General features: G+C 39.2%; 3 protein-coding genes across 3 annotated transcripts in view; 1 reads left to right on the top strand and 2 right to left on the bottom strand.

The window, feature by feature from the left end:
* The window catches only part of LOC145496850 (voltage-dependent calcium channel subunit alpha-2/delta-2-like), a 132,345-nt gene that overhangs the window by 89,608 nt on the left and 25,022 nt on the right, over positions 1-17,715 (top strand). The gene's annotated exons all lie outside the window — the stretch shown is intronic.
* LOC145496982 (uncharacterized) lies at positions 555-4,557 on the bottom strand. Its single transcript, XM_081476750.1, has 5 exons — positions 4,476-4,557; positions 3,882-4,159; positions 3,177-3,291; positions 2,421-2,665; positions 555-1,671 (listed from the first exon to the last, which is right to left on the bottom strand). Exons 1-5 carry the CDS (start codon positions 4,555-4,557, stop codon positions 1,303-1,305), a joined length of 1,089 nt encoding a protein of 362 aa, XP_081332876.1. The 3' UTR covers positions 555-1,302.
* On the bottom strand, positions 6,731-9,940 carry LOC145497499 (uncharacterized). Its single transcript, XM_081477308.1, has 5 exons — positions 9,869-9,940; positions 9,270-9,554; positions 8,392-8,506; positions 7,527-7,783; positions 6,731-7,112 (listed from the first exon to the last, which is right to left on the bottom strand). Exons 1-5 carry the CDS (start codon positions 9,938-9,940, stop codon positions 6,750-6,752), a joined length of 1,092 nt encoding a protein of 363 aa, XP_081333434.1. The 3' UTR covers positions 6,731-6,749.

Consider the following 17,715-nt stretch of genomic DNA (forward strand, 5'->3'; position numbering starts at 1 on the left):
TTGTGTCTGGTCTGATCAGGCATGACCTTCATGCCCTCTGCTTTATGCTGTGACTGTTATGATCGTTCTGAAGTGGTCTCGCTAACAGAAGTGGTTAATAATAAACGTTTATGTGTAAATAGGTGCATTTAAAATACCTTTCGTTTGAATCGCACGTAAAGTTAGTGTCAATGGGTATGCTTTCCTCAAAGAACGAAAAGAAGAATTAATATGAAAATATTATTTATATTTCCGGTTTCAAATTCTTCGCACGTGAACGGCACGTGAGACTTGCTATGACAAAACCAGCCTCATTCCCAGGGTCTCTCTTCCTCCCGACATGGGGTTAGGGACGGACCATCAGGCGGGAGTGGGAGTTTTTTTGTGGCGACTGTTTACGCAATAATTTATTTTACAAGATGAAATTCTCTGCACGATTTCTTGTCGGAATATGACAGGGAAACGAACTTCCTGCTAGGGAGAGTATCTACATTCGGCCGTGCTGTTCGGTTCAATAGCAGGCTAATGTTCTGCTGAAATACTCAAGTAATATTTTTTCTTTTTTTTTCCCGACAATTTGATTGTGCATGTTTGTACAACTCGATGGATGGAGATGATACGGACCAAATCTTCCTGTCTAAATAAAAAACACGATATATAAGAACAGGATTAGGGCCCATTGAGCTAGCACCCGATCGAATGTCAGACGCACGAACCAACACACATCTTCAAATATTCAGCTGATTGTTTTCCAAAAAACCAGGACTAGGAATATGGGAGTGAACAATCTCTCTCTTACACTAATACGTCAAAAAAGAACAAAACAAAACAGTGAAACGTTTAAAGAAGCAAACGTAACAATCATTTCTGGTTACTTATCTGCTACCCATTGCATACAGATAGGCCTTTCATGATCTTTTCTGTAATGTTTATTTTTGTAAAGTTTCTGCGTTAATCATTATTTAACAAATTAATAATTAACGGAAAAACGTTATTGAAAAGTGGGCGGGATCGGGATTCCCAAGTAAAAAAGGGCGGGATGGCGGGATTAACAGGAAAAAATGGGCGGGAAAGCGGGATCTGAGAACCCTATTGTGGACCCTCAACTTGTTGACAGCTATCAATTAGAGGTAATAATGCAAAGAAACGTTTTTCGTATATAACTTTGCTTAGAATCAATCTTTTTTCATACTTTTTTTCGCTGAAGCGCTAACTATGGCTGAAGCGCCTACCAAAATGAAAATTTGGTGGTTACAAGATTTGTCTTGATTTTTGGTAGCGCCAAACAAAGTTGATCAGCTTTGTCTGGAGTGTTAATGGGATTTATCGCAGACCAACGCTAATGAGTCTGTTGCTAAGGGGGCGATGACCATTCGTGTTGAAAGCCACGCCCAGGTAACTTGCACTAGTTGATGCCGTACGGAAGTAAGGCGAGTTTCCATCACCGCACCAGGAATTGCAGTCCTTGTAACAATTCTGCGTGTGACCTGAAACGAAGAATCCAGCGTAGAACGAAGTATGGCAGATCAACAGCTGGTAATCGTAAGCGTTATTTGCTCCCACGCTGTTCCACTTTCCATAGGTGCCAGCATTTTTCCCATAGTTATCAGCGGCCGTTATGGACTGGTTGACTAATCGCTTAAAGTAGATCTTGTTTCCAGTTTGGTGATCAACAAACATAATTTCTGTGAACTGAAAGATCAGTAACAAATAGCATATGAAGTCACTGTGGGTTATTCCATTGCTGGTGAATTTATCACAACTTTGAGATTTCCCCGTCTTCGATCTTCAACGTGTATTTGCCCGAGGAAGTTTAACTGCGGAGAAGTAGTTGCCCTTGGTAACATCAGTACACATACAGAGAGTTAAAATACGCACACATAAATCTAGACCTCTCTGTCGCAGTTTTTTCACTGTATCGTCTTCTGGGAAAATAAGTAATTTGGAGTGTTTTTTTCGTTTTACATTTTGAGTTTTTAGGGAGAAAATGAAAGAAAGTATGGTAATGATTTGATTTAGCGCCCTCCATCCAAAAAGTTCCCGTTCCCATCGAGTGCCGTTTTTATAATAAGCACCCCCTAGCGAAAGTGAGATTCAACACGTTCATGACAGTGACATACAAAAAGGTAAACATTATTATTATATCATTAATAATATTATTATACAATAAACTGATAGGACAAATGAATTATGAAGTCCGCTTTCGAGTCCCTATTGTTACAAGCGTTGAGCTACAGTATCCGTTGTTTTTCATTTAAGTATCGTTTAGATATCGATGTATATTTTGAAAACTTAATAAGCACCAAGTCCTTAACAAGCGCTCTTCTCCAAGCAGCGCTCTTCCTTGAGCTACCAAAAGTAAATTAGCGCCCCTGGCTCTAAATCGAATTATCATGGTACATAATCTCACTGCTACTACTAGAAAACATTAGTCAACTTACAGAGATGTTGTTACAGTTGGTCCTGTAGCCGTCACTTCCATAAGGAAACTGAACGCTGTATGTGACTTCAGTCTTGGGTTTGACATATTCATCAGTAGTGTAACACATGGTCCATCCTCCATTGTATGACGTCATGTCACAGTAGGCCAGAAATGCATTTGAATGGCTTCCTCCGCCCGGGTCCAACAAGTACAGACCATCTCCCTGAGATTGTCCTCGTTTCACAATATGCTGACAATCAAGGCCTAAAAGGATAACAAAGAAAAAACATTATCACATTCCTACCAAGACATTCCCACCTCCGTTCCATAAGGATTCCCCTTAGGGGATTTCCTGACTAGCACATCGTCAAATTTGCATCTTCCTCACCAACGAAATTAGTTCTGCAACTGTGCCCGTGAATTGCATCTAAGCTTACTGAGAACGTTATTTTCGGAGTGTCAAATTAAACTTACAGAAATGTGACTATTCAGGGTGCAGTTAGATGTATTACTTCAAACAACGAGGGCTAGCCTCATTTGCAGAAGGATACAAAACATCAGAGTTTTCTTTTCACAAGGGGTTAATCGAAGTCTTTGGCGCAAAGATATAATTGTAAATCTTCGTCCAAGGCATTTTAGAACTGACATACTTACTAAGGGTGTAATGGACAGCAAATGAATGTAAGATTACTACTCCAGCATGGAATTGAAGGAATGAATAGCATGTCTCTTTTGAATCGAAGAAGAAAAATCAAGACAAATTCAGCTAAAATACCTATTTCACAGTGTTTTCCAATAAATCCTGCAGCGCATGCGCACTGGTAACCGCCATCTTCGTACTTGGCCACACACGGTGCATTGTTCATACAAGGATTACTGGAGCATGGAGTCTGTTTCAACAATAAGCATTACGATATATCTATTGAACTGTAGGTTGTGTTCTCTGATGGTTCAACAAGCCGTGTGGCATCGTAAAGCTGCGCGTGTTTGTTTACACGTGCGCCATCTGCTGTTTCTTAAATTATTAATGTGTGATAAACTTGCCAGTTGCATAATGACTTTTAGGGTCATAATTTATTTAACAGCTCTTTTAGTTTCCGCCTAGTGATTGGTAGAGTCCAGGGTGCAGTGAAAAAACAGGTATAAGGTTTCTCCAAAATTCGCGGTGAAGGCGAACAGGATGGTGGAAAACATTATTCTATTATTTGGGGAAAAAGATCATGAAGATGAAACAAAGAAAAGAAGAAGAAGAAAAACAAAACGTTTAGGCTTAATGATTCTACTTAATGAGTATGCATGCATTTTTTAATTTTTGTAGGCTCAAAGAAAACGAAAGTAAACTGACTTTTTTGTTTGACTCTTGTATAGAAAGAGCAATTGATTATTTCATCTTTGCACCTATATGTTCTTCTGAATCATGTACAAATGAATACCTGTCCTTCAAAAATAGTTTAATATCTGAATTCAATGTTGTACTTACCGGAATACTGAAGTGATGATAAAACGGACTGCTGGTAAAATTGTCCGAGTTGTTGAACTTATCAGATGGGAGCAGTTCACACAACAGCTTTCCGTTGATATCAGAAAATGCAGCCAGGTTATAAGAAAAGCATGAAGTGATTCCTAAACAGGCAAAGCCACACTCGGTATCACTTTGGACAAGTTCTGAACCAATATTGGTGATGTTCAGGTACGAAAACTCGTAGGCGTTGAAGTTGATAAAGCTCACTGCATCTTCAGAAGAACTCCGGCGGAAACCTTGTGAAATAAGTTTACAGATAACCGAGTTTTGTTAACATTTTCGGTCAGATAGTACTTTATTAATGCATGCTTTGCTCATTTAGAAATTTCCAAGAAATTCACGTTTTATCTCTCGTCCGAGCTCTTCAACGTTTGTTAAGGATTTGACATGGTGCTATGAATTGTTTTTATTTTGCTGCAGAAAACGGAAAGCGTGCTTTTAAACTGTTAGTCTGTGTTGTTGGCGGTTTTTCGCTTTAACAGTGGCAAGTTATAGCGATTATAAGCCGTGAATTCACTTCCTTTTGTATACATGAATTAATTTGAGGCCTACCGTTAATAAACTGTGATCCAAAAGAGGCTAGGACCATTGTAAGAACCAGACAGTTCTTTCGCTTTTGGGGGCCGAGCTCCATGCATGCATTTGTCGTCGTGGCTTCAATCTTCTAAGTAATTCTTAATGTCAAGTATTGGTGTGTTTTAAATCACGCTGAAACTGCCACCTGTAATTTCTGTCAAAGCTGGTTATAAGTCTTAAGATAGAGTTACAGGCTGCTAGCAATGATATTGGTTTACGGCTTGATGTGGGCTCAACTGGGCCAATATTGTGTTTTCAATAGAAAAACATACAAAGATGAAGCAGGTGAAACTCATAATAATAATATTTAAAATATAACTAGCCATTTTTTTGGTTGGGGAACAAGTTATGGATTATACACACAACGCCTGGGTACAATTCATAAGCATGTCTTCTTTAAGACCAGTGTTTTTTTTACTTTCAAGGAAGTAGAGATTACTATTTTTCATCCGTTTGCTTAATTTTTTCTTGCTTGCCTGCTTAATTATATTCGCCCGCGCCAGCAAAAAAAGTGTGACGGGCAGGTTGATTTAAATTAAAATAACAGAGGAAAAATGGATGTTAAGAAACAATGCGAAAGTGTTCGCACGACGATATGAGAAAGTCCGCTTCGAGCTTCCAAAGATTCTAATAACACCAGGAACACTATCAGGCCTCAAGAAACAAAGAAATGGGGGGACTTGTACCAGGTTTCTGGGGTTATCCTATATCTTAATATTTAAAGGCACTTCAGACTGAAACACGGAAAATGTTATCGCCATAATAAATTATGTATTCTCTACAAAATGCAGGATTTTATTATTTCACGCGGTTGTTTTCCAGAGTGTGGATGTGATCATATGATGTGAAATATAAAGTAGTTACCGCCCTGCTACCTTGCAATTATCAAAAAAATACTCCGACTTAGATACGAAAGGTAAAACTAAATTATTATGGGTTCCATGGGTATCTCCGATCGCGGAGAAGTCTACAAGTCGGCTGTATGAAAAATGAAAAATGCAATATTTATCAGGGTCATGGATACGTGAGATTTTTTAATGCTGACAAGGCATGAAAAAATTATTTCGACGAGAAACAACAAGCTTTGTCTTCTGAGTTTAAAAAGACCCTTCAACGAAATTTTGAAACAGCGGTACAGCCTGCAACAACTCACCGAAAGTTTAACTGAGATTCCATCACCTAATTATTGCGAAAATTGCTGAATAGACTTCTGCCTTGTGTTGTGTGTAACTTTTTAAAGATGACTGTTATCATTGCTTTATTCAAGCTACTAGCAATAAATTAAAGTCCTTTTATTAGTGAGTAAATATAAGCGGCCGTAATGGGCCACGTTCGATATATCAATATTTTAACATGGCTCCGAAGCTTTCAGGACAAACTTCTATTTTTGGTGTTGTTTTCTTTGTATCCAAGTCTCTTTTGGGAATTGAGAGACAAAACAATTGCCAATTTTGACCCGAAAGCCTCGGAGCAACGTTGGAATATTGATATCGATCGTGGCCTATTGTGCACTGGTTTATACGATGCTTTTATTTTAAATTTTAAGCTATCCAGGGTGACCCATTGGATTTGTGCACTTACCCCTCCTTATTTGGAAGAGGTTGAGTAAAGTTGTGGGGGTAAGGGGTACTCCCCGAAAAATTTTGGTGGGGGTATATATAGGGGGCTTCTTTTTAATCATTACCCTCTAATTCAGATTAAGATATGGGATTTTCGTTACCCAATTTCAGATCGGACTTCTCAACAACAAGCAGCTGTATTTGCGTGACCATGAATGTTACAGTATCACAAAAGTGTGCAACTTAACAAAACAAGAAATAACAGTAATGCAATTAAAAAACGGAGATAAGAATCAAGTTTACATCAGTTTGAAATTTTGAGCATGACTTAAAGAACCTCGTCAATTGAATATTGATCAAATAATCGTTAGATTAATGATTGAAATACAGTTTATAATTTCTTCAAAAACTTTAGGCTCGATTTCCGCCACTCACTTGAGTCTGGTCTACATCCCTCTTAGAGAAACGCGGGTTCCTTTCTCGAACAGCGGCTGGTAATCGAGCCTAAAAAAACCCATCCCGAATTCAAACTTAGGGCGACCCAATTTAAAAGCAACATGGTCAAATGATCGATACCATCTTTCAGACCAGAGCGGCTCAAGAAACCATAGTCTTTGGTGCCGAACATATAACTTGGACAACTTATATGAGAAAGTACTTCTCTGGGACACTGTTTAGTCAAAGTTATATCCTAACGCAAACCAACACTCATAGCCCTCTTGCTGTGGGAGCGGCGGCCATTGCTGTTGAAAGCCACGCCCGTGTAACTGGAGGTAGCCGTGCGGAAGTAAGGTGAAACATGATCCGAGCACCAATTGTTGCAGTGCTTGTAACAGTTACCCGTGTAACCGGAAATGAGGAAGCCGTAGTAGCGAGAATGATCACAGATCAACAGTTGGTAGGAGTAAGCGTTGTTTGTTCCAAAACCGTCCCACAATCCATAGGTGCCGGCAGCATTCCCATAGTTATCAGCGGCCGTTATGGCCTGGTTGACTCGTCGCCTAAAGTAAACCTTGCTTCCAGTTTGGTGATCAACAAAGATAATTTCTGTGAACTGAACGAAAAAGCAAATGAACTGAATGGTTTCCAATTTATTCAAACTTGTTCAATCCACACTGGCACGCTTCGGGGATATATCAGGGTTGTCTGGTGTCTTCCTCAAATATTTCAGCTCGACCGTGTTTCGCCATATTACCAATTATAGCTAAGACAAACTTGTCTAATATGACTGCGAAGTGTACCTTTTTGTTACGCTTCGATGTCATATCAGGCGAGTTTGGTCTTGCCATGGTTTTCAGATATCAGTTTGGTCTCAGATATCAGGTCAGTGACTTGGTATCGCAGGATATCAGGATATCAGTAGACACGGCTTCTGATTGGCTAATTTGGGCACGGTAAGACAAAATATAAATACCGCCTGAGCCATTTGTTTAAAATTTCATAAAGGAGGAGAATTCTATCAACTTACCGGAATGTTGTTACAGTTGGTCCTGTAGCCGTCACTTCCATATGGAAATTGAGCGCTGTATGTGACTTCAGTCTTGGATTTGACATATTCATCAGTAGTGTAGCACATGGTCCATCCTCCATTGTATGACGTCATGTCACAGTAGACCAGGAATGCATTTGAATGGCTTCCTCCATCCGGGTCCAACCAGTACATTCCATTTCCTCGAGAATGTCCTAATGTCAAGATATCCTGGCAGTTGGTGTGAACTCCCACATCTGATAACATGGATAAAAATGTTATAATCCCAAAACCCTAAGATGTCTAGATTAGTCCTTAATGTGGACAGTGTTCAAATATAAATTGACAAAGTGCATTTGGACCGCTCTGAGGGCAGTATAAATAACAGATATTACGATTGCGCTCTAGTCCAATTTGGTAGTAATTGAATTCAATTGATAGGCCATATTAGGGTGACCTTGTGCCTCTGTCCCAAAACGAGTCTTCCTGCAAAACCTTTGATATGAAAATGTGTTTGATTTACATGAAAATGAACATGTAGACGGAACACATTTTAATATGATCATGAATGGTTTCGCTCGAAGACTCGTTTTGAAACCGAGGCAAAAGGCAACTGGGTAGTGGCCTTTTCCTTTGATTGCCAAGTTACAATTGGCTCGAGGGTTTGTCGAGCTTAAGCAGTCCTCGAAATTTGTTTATCCAATTATTTCCTAATTGGAGAGTATGTGGTCCTAAATATATCTAATAAAATGGGGTGGGCTATAGAGGAGGTCATGTAAGACGCACGAGATGACTCTAGATAAGGTATAACAGTAAGAAACGATAAAAAAAAAGTCAAGTATGGCAAACTAATGCGTTGAAATACCTATTTCACAGTGCCTTCCAACATATCCTGCAGCGCAAGCACACTGATAATCACGATCTTCGTACTTGGCCACACATGTTGCACTGTTTATACAAGGAGCACTGGAGCAGGGATTCTGTTTTTACCAAAAATATTTCATACTTGTTAAACTGGAAAAAGTCAGTTCTAAGAGACAAAGGTTAAATCTCTTAATCGACATCACCTGGTCCGGTCATGATTATAATTCAGCTCTAGCTAGGGCAAGAAAGTTAAAAAACTAAAGAGACAGCCCTGATGTGACCGGATTTAAGTGGGTTAAGTGAGTAATTCGTCTTGACTCCGTCTCGTAAAAATGCGAACCATGATTCGACCAAACTCACGTGCACAGACATGCCGCCGAAGTATTGGGTATCAGGTACTCGTTATTTGTTATTCCGCTGGTTTCAATCAGTTCAGTAAGAAGGAGCAAGTTTGTAAAAGTTTACAGTTTCAGTGTATCAAAAAGGTGGAAGAAGCATTTTATTTGGATTTTATCGTTTTACGTTTGTCCTGTACTGGTTTGGTAATCAAAGATTGAGTATATCTTAATTGAGGATACCTACTTCATCCGAGAGTGATATGCTAACATATATGTGTTTAAATAACCTTTCTTCAAGACCCTGTTTGATAAAGTCATAGCGTTTTTTCTCGGCATCAACCTAATGAGATAATTCCTTTACCGACAACCTCAGAGTTGAATATGACACTCGGTGTATTTTCCGAGCCTGATTCTGAGCAATAAAACATCGTGCACAAACTGCCGTGAGTAAAAAAACAATGGCACTTCTGGCTTTCGAATTTTAAGGAACATATTGTTCTCTTTGGAATAAAAGCGAGAGCAATAATCAGTTTGCACTCACTGGAATACTGAAGTGATGGTAAAACGGACTGCTGGTGAATTTGTCCGAGTTGTTGAACTTGTCAGATGGTAGCAGTTCACACAACAGTTTCCCGTTGATATCAGAGAATGCAGCCAGGTTATAAGAAAAGCATAAAGTGATTCCTAAACAGGCAAACCCACACTCAGTGTCGTTTAGGACATGCTCTAAGCCAAGGCTGGTGATATTCAGGTACGAAAACTCTTCGGCCTTGAAGTTGATAAATGACACGCCTTTAGGAGTCCGGCTGAGACCTTTAAAACAAAACTAGAAAGTCAGTGACCCGTAAAACAAGGAAAATTCCACTTAATGCGTCTGGATGGGGTTTAAATGATGCCTAGCGGTCAAAATATTAAATGTCAAAAGGAAATTAAGTTAGAAGACATTCTTCTAGCGTTTAAGGTTTTCCTTGGCTTTGAAATGAAACGAAACGAAACGAAGCGAAACAGAAACAAATCCTCCACTAAACCATCCACGGAACGCGCGAGTACCAGCCGTGGAGGACCAGGGTACCTTGCTAAAAATAACTTAAGAGTAATTACCTTGGGTATGAGGCTTATATGGGGGATTGACCCTCTTACCTTGATAATCTCTTGCTGTCTGCTGATAAATAACTCGAAATTAATTGATAGCTGAAATCTGAGACTCACCATATTTAACAACTGTATTATAAGCTCGAGATTTCTATTGCGCGATAGTTGACGAGGGCGCAGCTCGAGTCACCAAGCATGACTTGATATAAACAATAGCCTCCATTTTGCGCGAAAATATGCTCGAATATTTGTCCACGGACATTACCTGTTTCGAGAAGCGAACAGTTTTCCGCAAGCGTAGCTCGAGGCATTGTGAGCTTTGAGGAACAGTTAATGTCCAAAGACAAATATCCGAACACATTTTGGCTCAAAGTTGTTATTTGTTCGTTAGTCTGAATGTTTTAAGGTGATGGCTTTTTCTGGTCTTCCTGTTTTCCAAGATGATACGATATAGCGTTTTCTAGCGGTGTAAGGCATGGCAACCTTAACCGGACTATAGTTAACAGGGTGAAATGGCGTACAGCTTAGGATCGAGCAGGAACAGAAATTGCGGTGATACTAAAGATTTTTCATGTTGCAAAAAATAATTTCAGGAAAGAGGAAGAAAAAAAGAAATTTACCAATAGCCCATAAAATGTACCTTGAGAAGTCTTTGAAAGGAAGGCTAAGATTATCACCGCTGAAATCAGACATTCGCTCAGTTGGCCAAGTCCCATTTTTGGTTGCTACGAATTTCGATGTTGAAAGACTTGACGTGTGACTGAAGCAATTCCTAGCTTGATTACTTTGTTAGATTTTCGTGTGAAATTCTAGAGTCTGTTTCAAAGCCTTTTGCACCTGTGATATTTGTTAAGGTGATTGTTTACTGTGGTATTACAGGGAGTCTGCAATGCTATTGGTTGGTGTCTGAGGCCTCCAGTAATGCTAATAAAATGACTGAATTTTTTTTTTTTAATTTTGCATGTGTAACGAAGTCGGAGAAGTCTTGCTATATTTTCTTTTGGGCTAGAGCTTTTGAAAGTTATATATATTCAAAAGAAGTAATAATCACCCAAATGCCAAAGATCGCGAGGAAATTATATATATTGCTTTAATCCAGCCTGAAAGGAAGTACCACCTTGGCTGATTACGTAATATTTTTAAAGGTGAAGTTCTGAAAATTGACAAACTATCTATTATTGTCAGCCTAAACTTATCTACAAGTATTTGTAATTAAGTTATCTGTAATTAAGTTATCAATTAATTTTGAAAGACTAACTATATGTTGGTTTCGCCGCGTAGGTATCACCCTAGGATAAATATTGACAATTTAGAAGAAAACTGAATTGTATTAAATATTTAGGAGTTTATATTTACAAGCATCCCAACTGGTAACCACAGTTGCAACATATAAATAGTAAAATAGCTAAAAATATTGGTATTCTCTAGAAACTGAGACATTATCTTGACTTTCATATGCTGAAACATATATACTATGCTTTGATTTATCGTTATTTAAGTTATGGGAGGGTGGCAAAGGTGGGGTACCAATCAAACATCACGCTGAATTTTTCTATTAAACTACGCATCACAGAAAATTCTTTTCACCAATCACGCGTCACGTAAAAAGTAGATCGTCGATTTACTTTTTTGACCCGGAAAGCGTCGTTAAAAGAAGAGCTATGCCGATTCAACCACAAAAATGCATCGGCAAATATGTGACCTCTCACGTGAAAACGTTCTTTACGGTATCCGTTCGAATAGCTGAACGCACGGCAAGTGAACCAGCCTGCGAAGAGGCTCCCAGCGAGGGCGGAAAAAAATCCGGCGGGCGCGGAAAAAAAAAATCCGGCGGGGGCGGAAAAAAAAAAATCCGGTGGGGGCGGAAAAAAAAAATCCGGCGAGCAAAGCGAACCGTTAAGCGCGAAAAAAAGAATTCCGCGAATTGCGCTCCCCTCGTCACCATTCCTGGAGCCTGTCCGCAGGCTACAAGTGAACGGACAATTTGCATAGCGATAGTCAATTTATTTGTTCTAAGATATCTTAAGACCACTTGGTTCTACATGAGATGATGAGATGACTTTAGAAACGATTTAGTGAAATGTAAAGTGTGAAGGTAAATGTGAGAGATTCATGAGATGTGGACTGTGTAGATATATGTTGGGAATTAACACGATGAAAGCTGTGTAGGTATATGTGGGGGATTAATGAGATGAAGGCTGTGTAAGTATATGTAGGGGATAAATGAGATGTAGGCTGTGTAGGTATATGTGGGGGATTAATGAAATGTAGAATGTGTAGGTATATGTAGAGGATTAATGAGATGTAGGACGTGTAGGTATATGTAGGGGATTAATGAGATGTAGTCTGTGTAGGTATATGTGGGGGATTAATGAGATGTAGGCTGTCTAGGTATATGCTGGGGTTTGATGAAATGTATAACGAGATGTATACTGTCTAGGCATAAGTGGGGGATTAATGAAATGTAGGCTGTGTAGGTATATGCATTAAGGAGATGTATTGTGAAGGTATATGTTGGGGATTAATGAATTGTATGCTGTGTAGGTATATGTAGGGGATTAATAAGATGTGGGCTGTGTAGGTATATGTGGGGGATTAATGAGATGTAGGCTGTGTAGGTATATGTGGGGGATTAATGAGATGTAGGCTGTGTAGGTATATGTTGGGGATTAATGAATTGTATGCTGTGTAGGTATATGTAGGGGATTAATAAGATGTGGGCTGTGTAGGTATATGTGGGGGATTAATGAGATGTAGGCTGTGTAGGTATATGTGGGGAATTAACGAGTTGTCTGCTGTGTAGGTATATGTAAAGGATTAATGAGACGTACGCTTTGTAGGTATATATGTGGGGGATTAATGAGATGTAGGCTGTGTAGGTATATCTGTGGGATTAATGAGAAGTGAGCTGTCTAGGGGATTTATGAAAGGCGGGGGTATTTTAAGGGATCTTGGGGGAATATTTAGGGGATGGTAGAGGAAGAATACTTAATTATATGATATCCAGGAGGTATTGTTTTAAGAGAGATTAAGAGAGATGTGTACATTACAGTGGAGTTAAGTGACCGCCCAACCATCCGGGTGGTGTCGCACTTATAAAGCGAAAGAACAAAAGGCTTGGCTGTGAGCCAATGACAAAGCACTGACGTCATAGCCAAACTGGACAACGAGTTTCTGACACCGGCTGGATTTGATTATTCAAAATGGCGGACATACCTTAATTTAAGGTTATCATATGCTAATTTGCCAAACATTCTTTATACGCACGCTTATGTCTCCTTATGTTCTGTAACGGCTTTGTAATTTATGCTATACATACTGTTATATATTAAAATACGCGTTCACCTTGTGTACCTTGATTTACAGTAGTCAGATTAAGCCTTGATTGGTGACGCTCGTTTAAGGTTTTCTCTGCCATCTAATATTACATGTTGCAGCGAAAGGGTAGTTCAAATTCGTCGACAACGTCTACCGTCTACGAATAAGTACGAGCGAAAACAATTTCCGGTGCCTCGCCGCCTAAAGCATCCCAATTTTCAATGTAATTTCACCAGATATCATTGTCTCCGCAACATTTAGATTTGAGGTCAATTAAGTAGCGAGATCCACGAGAACTGGAAGCTATGGAAAGAGAAATACGGTAATAATTACTTGGTTTGGGGCGGGAAAGCTCCGAGTATGAACTCGCCATGTTCAAGGACGTTATTGATGACGATGGCCTTTAAGTATTCAAAGCCTTAAGCTATACTGAAGAAGAAGAAGATGCAAACGATCGCCGTGTGGTAATGGGGAAGATGAGAAGGTATTGCAGCGGCCAAGTAAACGTACATGTAAACGAGATTGTTTCAGCAGGAGGGAAAAACTTCCTACCGAAACGCTCGACAACTTAATCGCTGAATTAAAAAGAACCTTGACAAAGAACGGCAATTTATGTGATTTTTTACGGTTTTTACACAGCACTGTCATCTGCTATCGACTGGTCTTGGGATAAAAGCACAAAGCAGCCACTTAGAATTACAGACCCCGCGTTAAACAAGTGTATAGACCTTCCAGCATCCGAGATGCAAATATTGGGATCTTAACAATGACGACGGCGACTCCGAGGACAACGCCTTGTAAAATTGAATTTGTCCGGGATGCCTATGGCTTTTAAAACCTCCCTCAGGCTAAATATGTAATAACTGCGTTCAATTCTAAATGGAAATACGAAAAATTAGCAGTTCGACTCATCGTTCGCGTTCGCGGTCATTTTGCGTTGTTGTTTTGCAGAGGACGGCTATGAAATGTACAAAGGTTTACTGAACACACTTGTACAGCCTTTGTTTTGCTCATTAAACCTTTTGTTTGGTGGTGCTCATTGACGTCATGGTTTGCTCCAGACCCCGTCCACACTACGCCGGAGGAATTTTAAAAACGCATACAGCTTTATTTCCACGGTTTGGCCAACGGTCCAGAGTAATCCGTCACGAAAACGGAGCTTTTCGAAAACGCTCTTCAAACCGGAGGAATTTGAAAACGCCGGCTTTGAGTTTTCGTGTGGACGGAAACATATAAAACGGGCCTTTTCGATAGGATCAGGAAAACCACGTGATTTCCCTAGCCGAGATTTCCTGAAAAAAAAAAAAAGAAAAAAAAAAACCGACCGGTGATTAATGCGTTTTTAAATTCCTCCGGTGTAGTGTGGACGACTGGGCTTAAGCTTCCTAGGCTCCTAATGAAGTCAATTATCAGACGGCGCTCTTCAATGAGTCCAAAGAGGAAAAAGTCGAAGGAGGTCCCGCGCAAAGGAGAAATGCACAACAAATAAACGCCGTAAACAAAATAAATATTTAGAAGTGGAACTCTTTACAGACCTCGATCAAGTTTTATATTCTTTATATGTTACTAGCATTATCACGAAGGCTGACCCGGTGGCTAAATAAAGTTTTACTTTATTCTGTTGCATTTATCCGAGGGCATCTGGAACACATTTAAGAAAACTCTTGTCATTCATTAGTAACAGGCCACCTGTGTGGGATTCACCTACCCAAAAGGAAATTGATGACATCCAGATCTTGGGTATACAATTTATTATCGAATACCAGGGTATGTGATTCGCATACCTAAAAGGAAATCCGTGACATCCAGATCTAAGGTGCACAACGACAAGCCGCTCGTTTTGTTAAAAATTTGCATTATCGAATACCAGGGTATGTCACCGGTCTCTTGAATGAGCTAATAATGATAACGCATCTCATTAAATCGGTTCTGCAACCATTTCTCGTTAAATCAGTTCATGTGGAACCAAGCGGGCTATTCACCTGACACATACTACTTCCGCGACGGTCGCTACATGTAACATGTGATATTCGGCAGATTTAGAACAATTAAGATTACAGAAAATGGACATCGGAGGATGTGCTCTAGTGACGGTTATAATGTATTTCTTCTGTAATCTTTGGAGATCAGGTTCTTTTCCCTTGTCTACTCTCAGAGAGTTCTCACGTATTTTATCGCCCTCCGCTATTTTGTATTCTAGTCGGTTTTCAATTCATTAAAAATGCCTCTTGCAAACGAGAATTCATCATGAATTGCATCTTTGACTAGTCGACTCAAGTACTTGGACAAGAAGAATCAATTCAAGTGGTATGGGGATTCTAAAGATTTGATTTGTCTGGTCGAGACATTACTCGAGTTTACGGAAGATGGCGAAATCTCAGAAGGTCCAGCCCATAAAATGTTTTCATTCAAGGCTGGTGATATCATAGAGAAGTGGTATTCTTCAACTCATACCGTCCAAACCCAAGGGTCTGTTTACGCTACCTTGCGAGAAAAACTAGGCAACTTCATTGCATCGAAGGAAAACCTGCTTGCTCTTCAACCGAGCTGTGACACTCAGCAATGTCCGCTCGCGGCCTCAAATGAGTCAACTGCAGTGAATTGTTCGCAGAACACCCAGACTTTGCCAAGCCCTCCCACATGTGAGGGTTGTTCTGTGGTTAACAGCAATCTACAAAATTATTATTATTATTATTATTATTATTATTATTATTATAATTTACAAAATTTATACTGATAACATGAAGGTGTTATTTGCAAAACAGAGCGGATGTATTTTGCTATTTTGTTATTGCGGTTGGGCGGAATTTACTTAGTGGGATGAATTATAAATGATCATCGAGACAAAAGCGGAAAATGACAGCACCAAAGCCAAATTTGTCGCAGTAGTCTTCAGTTACACTAATCGGACAAAAAATGTGGAAGAAGGATGAGTTACCCATGAGACATGTAAACTGTTTGAGATGCCCATAAGACTGTTCTCTATCGAAAAATCATGAGCCAGATTTATTTCCTGCAAGGTTTGTGATGAGTAAATGTTTGGTTACAACTCATTTTTGTTAAATTATTAACGACCTAATATATATTTGCAGTGAGGATAATCTGAATTTCCAATTTGAAGCGTTACCATCCGCTCATGCATTAAAACAAAATGTATGACGATTGCTCTGATGGACAGCAACAGACATAATAGCAATTGCTAACATTTAGAAACGTTCGTTAGTAATGCAATGTTTTTATATCAGGAAAAACATGTCATTTGGTTATACGATATATTTTTCAAAATAACCAATAGCGTTTCTAGCTTTTTTATCCTATGCACCTCAAGCAAACAAATAAACTTGGCAGATGTTCAGAGTTCTGAAATTTTAATTTAATTTCTAACGGGAACTCCAATATAGAGTATTAAAGAAAACACAAAAGCTTGCTAAGAGATAAGAGAAGATTTATTTGATACCGTTCAGCTTGGAAGAATGGAGAACGGAGCTTGGGCTTGGGAGCTTGGGCTCCCAGTGTTAAGCAGACGTATTGTTGCAATGATGGTATTAGCCTTTTCCTTAAAGCATTCTTCAGGTACGTAGGATTTTGCTATGTTATTATAACTGTCATTGTCTGTATTAACTTCTATTACAGAGGAACTCTCTGTTATAATTTGTTATTACTCCCAGAACTTTTCACAAATTTTGTAACAGTAGATGTTGTAAGTGTACGGTAATTCAGGGAATGCTAGAAATTAGGGTATGATATATAAGAGCAGTTATTGGGTTCCGGGTAGAAAAAACTCTTCCATGAAAATTAAACCTTACAATTGTGGTTGCTTATATTTTTAATTCATACGCTCTATATATTATTAACTTTTCATTTAAAAGTTGGCAAACGTCATAAGAAAGCGAGGGAACATACAACTCGTCTGCCGGGAGATAATCAAACTGGTACTCTAGTTTTTGTTACAGAATTTGCTATTGCAATAGTAGACTTCAAACACTTCTAAATCGAAGGTGTCTTAAAGCAAGAGACTAACGCTTTCCTCATAAGGAAAGAATGATTATAGTAAATTAATTAACCCTGGAAAGTGCTAGCTTATTTGGTTGGCATATCTCAGTTGCTTAATGAGGAACTGTTGAAAACATTGATTACTGAATTAAAAGTTAGTCATATGCGCTCCGCTCTAAAGGGATATTTAACAAGTATTTCACGATACTCGCGCGATATGAGATATTAAATAACAAGCGAAGCGCGTAGCGTCGAGTTTATTATAATCTTCTTATGTCCAAAAGAGCCAATGGAATAACTGTTTTCTTAATTCTTCAATCGACTGGAAAATGTGGACTTAAGCAGAAGAGAGAAGAGAAGAAGGCGTGAAAATTTCCCTCGCGTTGTTCACTTTTTGTGCTGAATGAAGCATGTCAGTAAAGCGAGCGAAATAGAGCTTTCTTCTGCAATATTCCTCGCACCATATCCTCTTAACTCGGCGATATTTTAAGAAATTGTGACAAACGAGAAGGGTTTACGAATAGATCCGAAATAATAGCCTTGATTAAATTTGTACGTCCTGTGCAAGTCGTTGAAATGGCGGA

The sequence above is a fragment of the Orbicella franksi genome, chromosome 9, assembly GCF_964199315.1.
Source record: "Orbicella franksi chromosome 9, jaOrbFran1.1, whole genome shotgun sequence".
NCBI lineage: Eukaryota > Metazoa > Cnidaria > Anthozoa > Scleractinia > Merulinidae > Orbicella > Orbicella franksi.

Excerpts from the sequence above, each read along its gene's own strand:
- LOC145496982 (XM_081476750.1), bottom strand. The coding sequence starts at position 4,557 with ATGGAGCTCGGCCCCCAAAAGCGAAAGAACTGTCTGGTTCTTACAATG. Across the intron at positions 4,160-4,475 it reads TGGATCACAGTTTATTAACG|GTTTCCGCCGGAGTTCTTCT; the intron begins GTAGGCCTCAAA and ends TTATTTCACAAG. Across the intron at positions 1,672-2,420 it reads CCAACTGTAACAACATCTCT|TTCACAGAAATTATGTTTGT; the intron begins GTAAGTTGACTA and ends CTGATCTTTCAG.
- LOC145497499 (XM_081477308.1), bottom strand. The coding sequence starts at position 9,940 with ATGGTGAGTCTCAGATTTCAGCTATCAATTAATTTCGAGTTATTTATC. Across the intron at positions 8,507-9,269 it reads ACCATCACTTCAGTATTCCA|AATCCCTGCTCCAGTGCTCC; the intron begins GTGAGTGCAAAC and ends TGGTAAAAACAG. Across the intron at positions 7,113-7,526 it reads CCAACTGTAACAACATTCCG|TTCACAGAAATTATCTTTGT; the intron begins GTAAGTTGATAG and ends TTTTTCGTTCAG.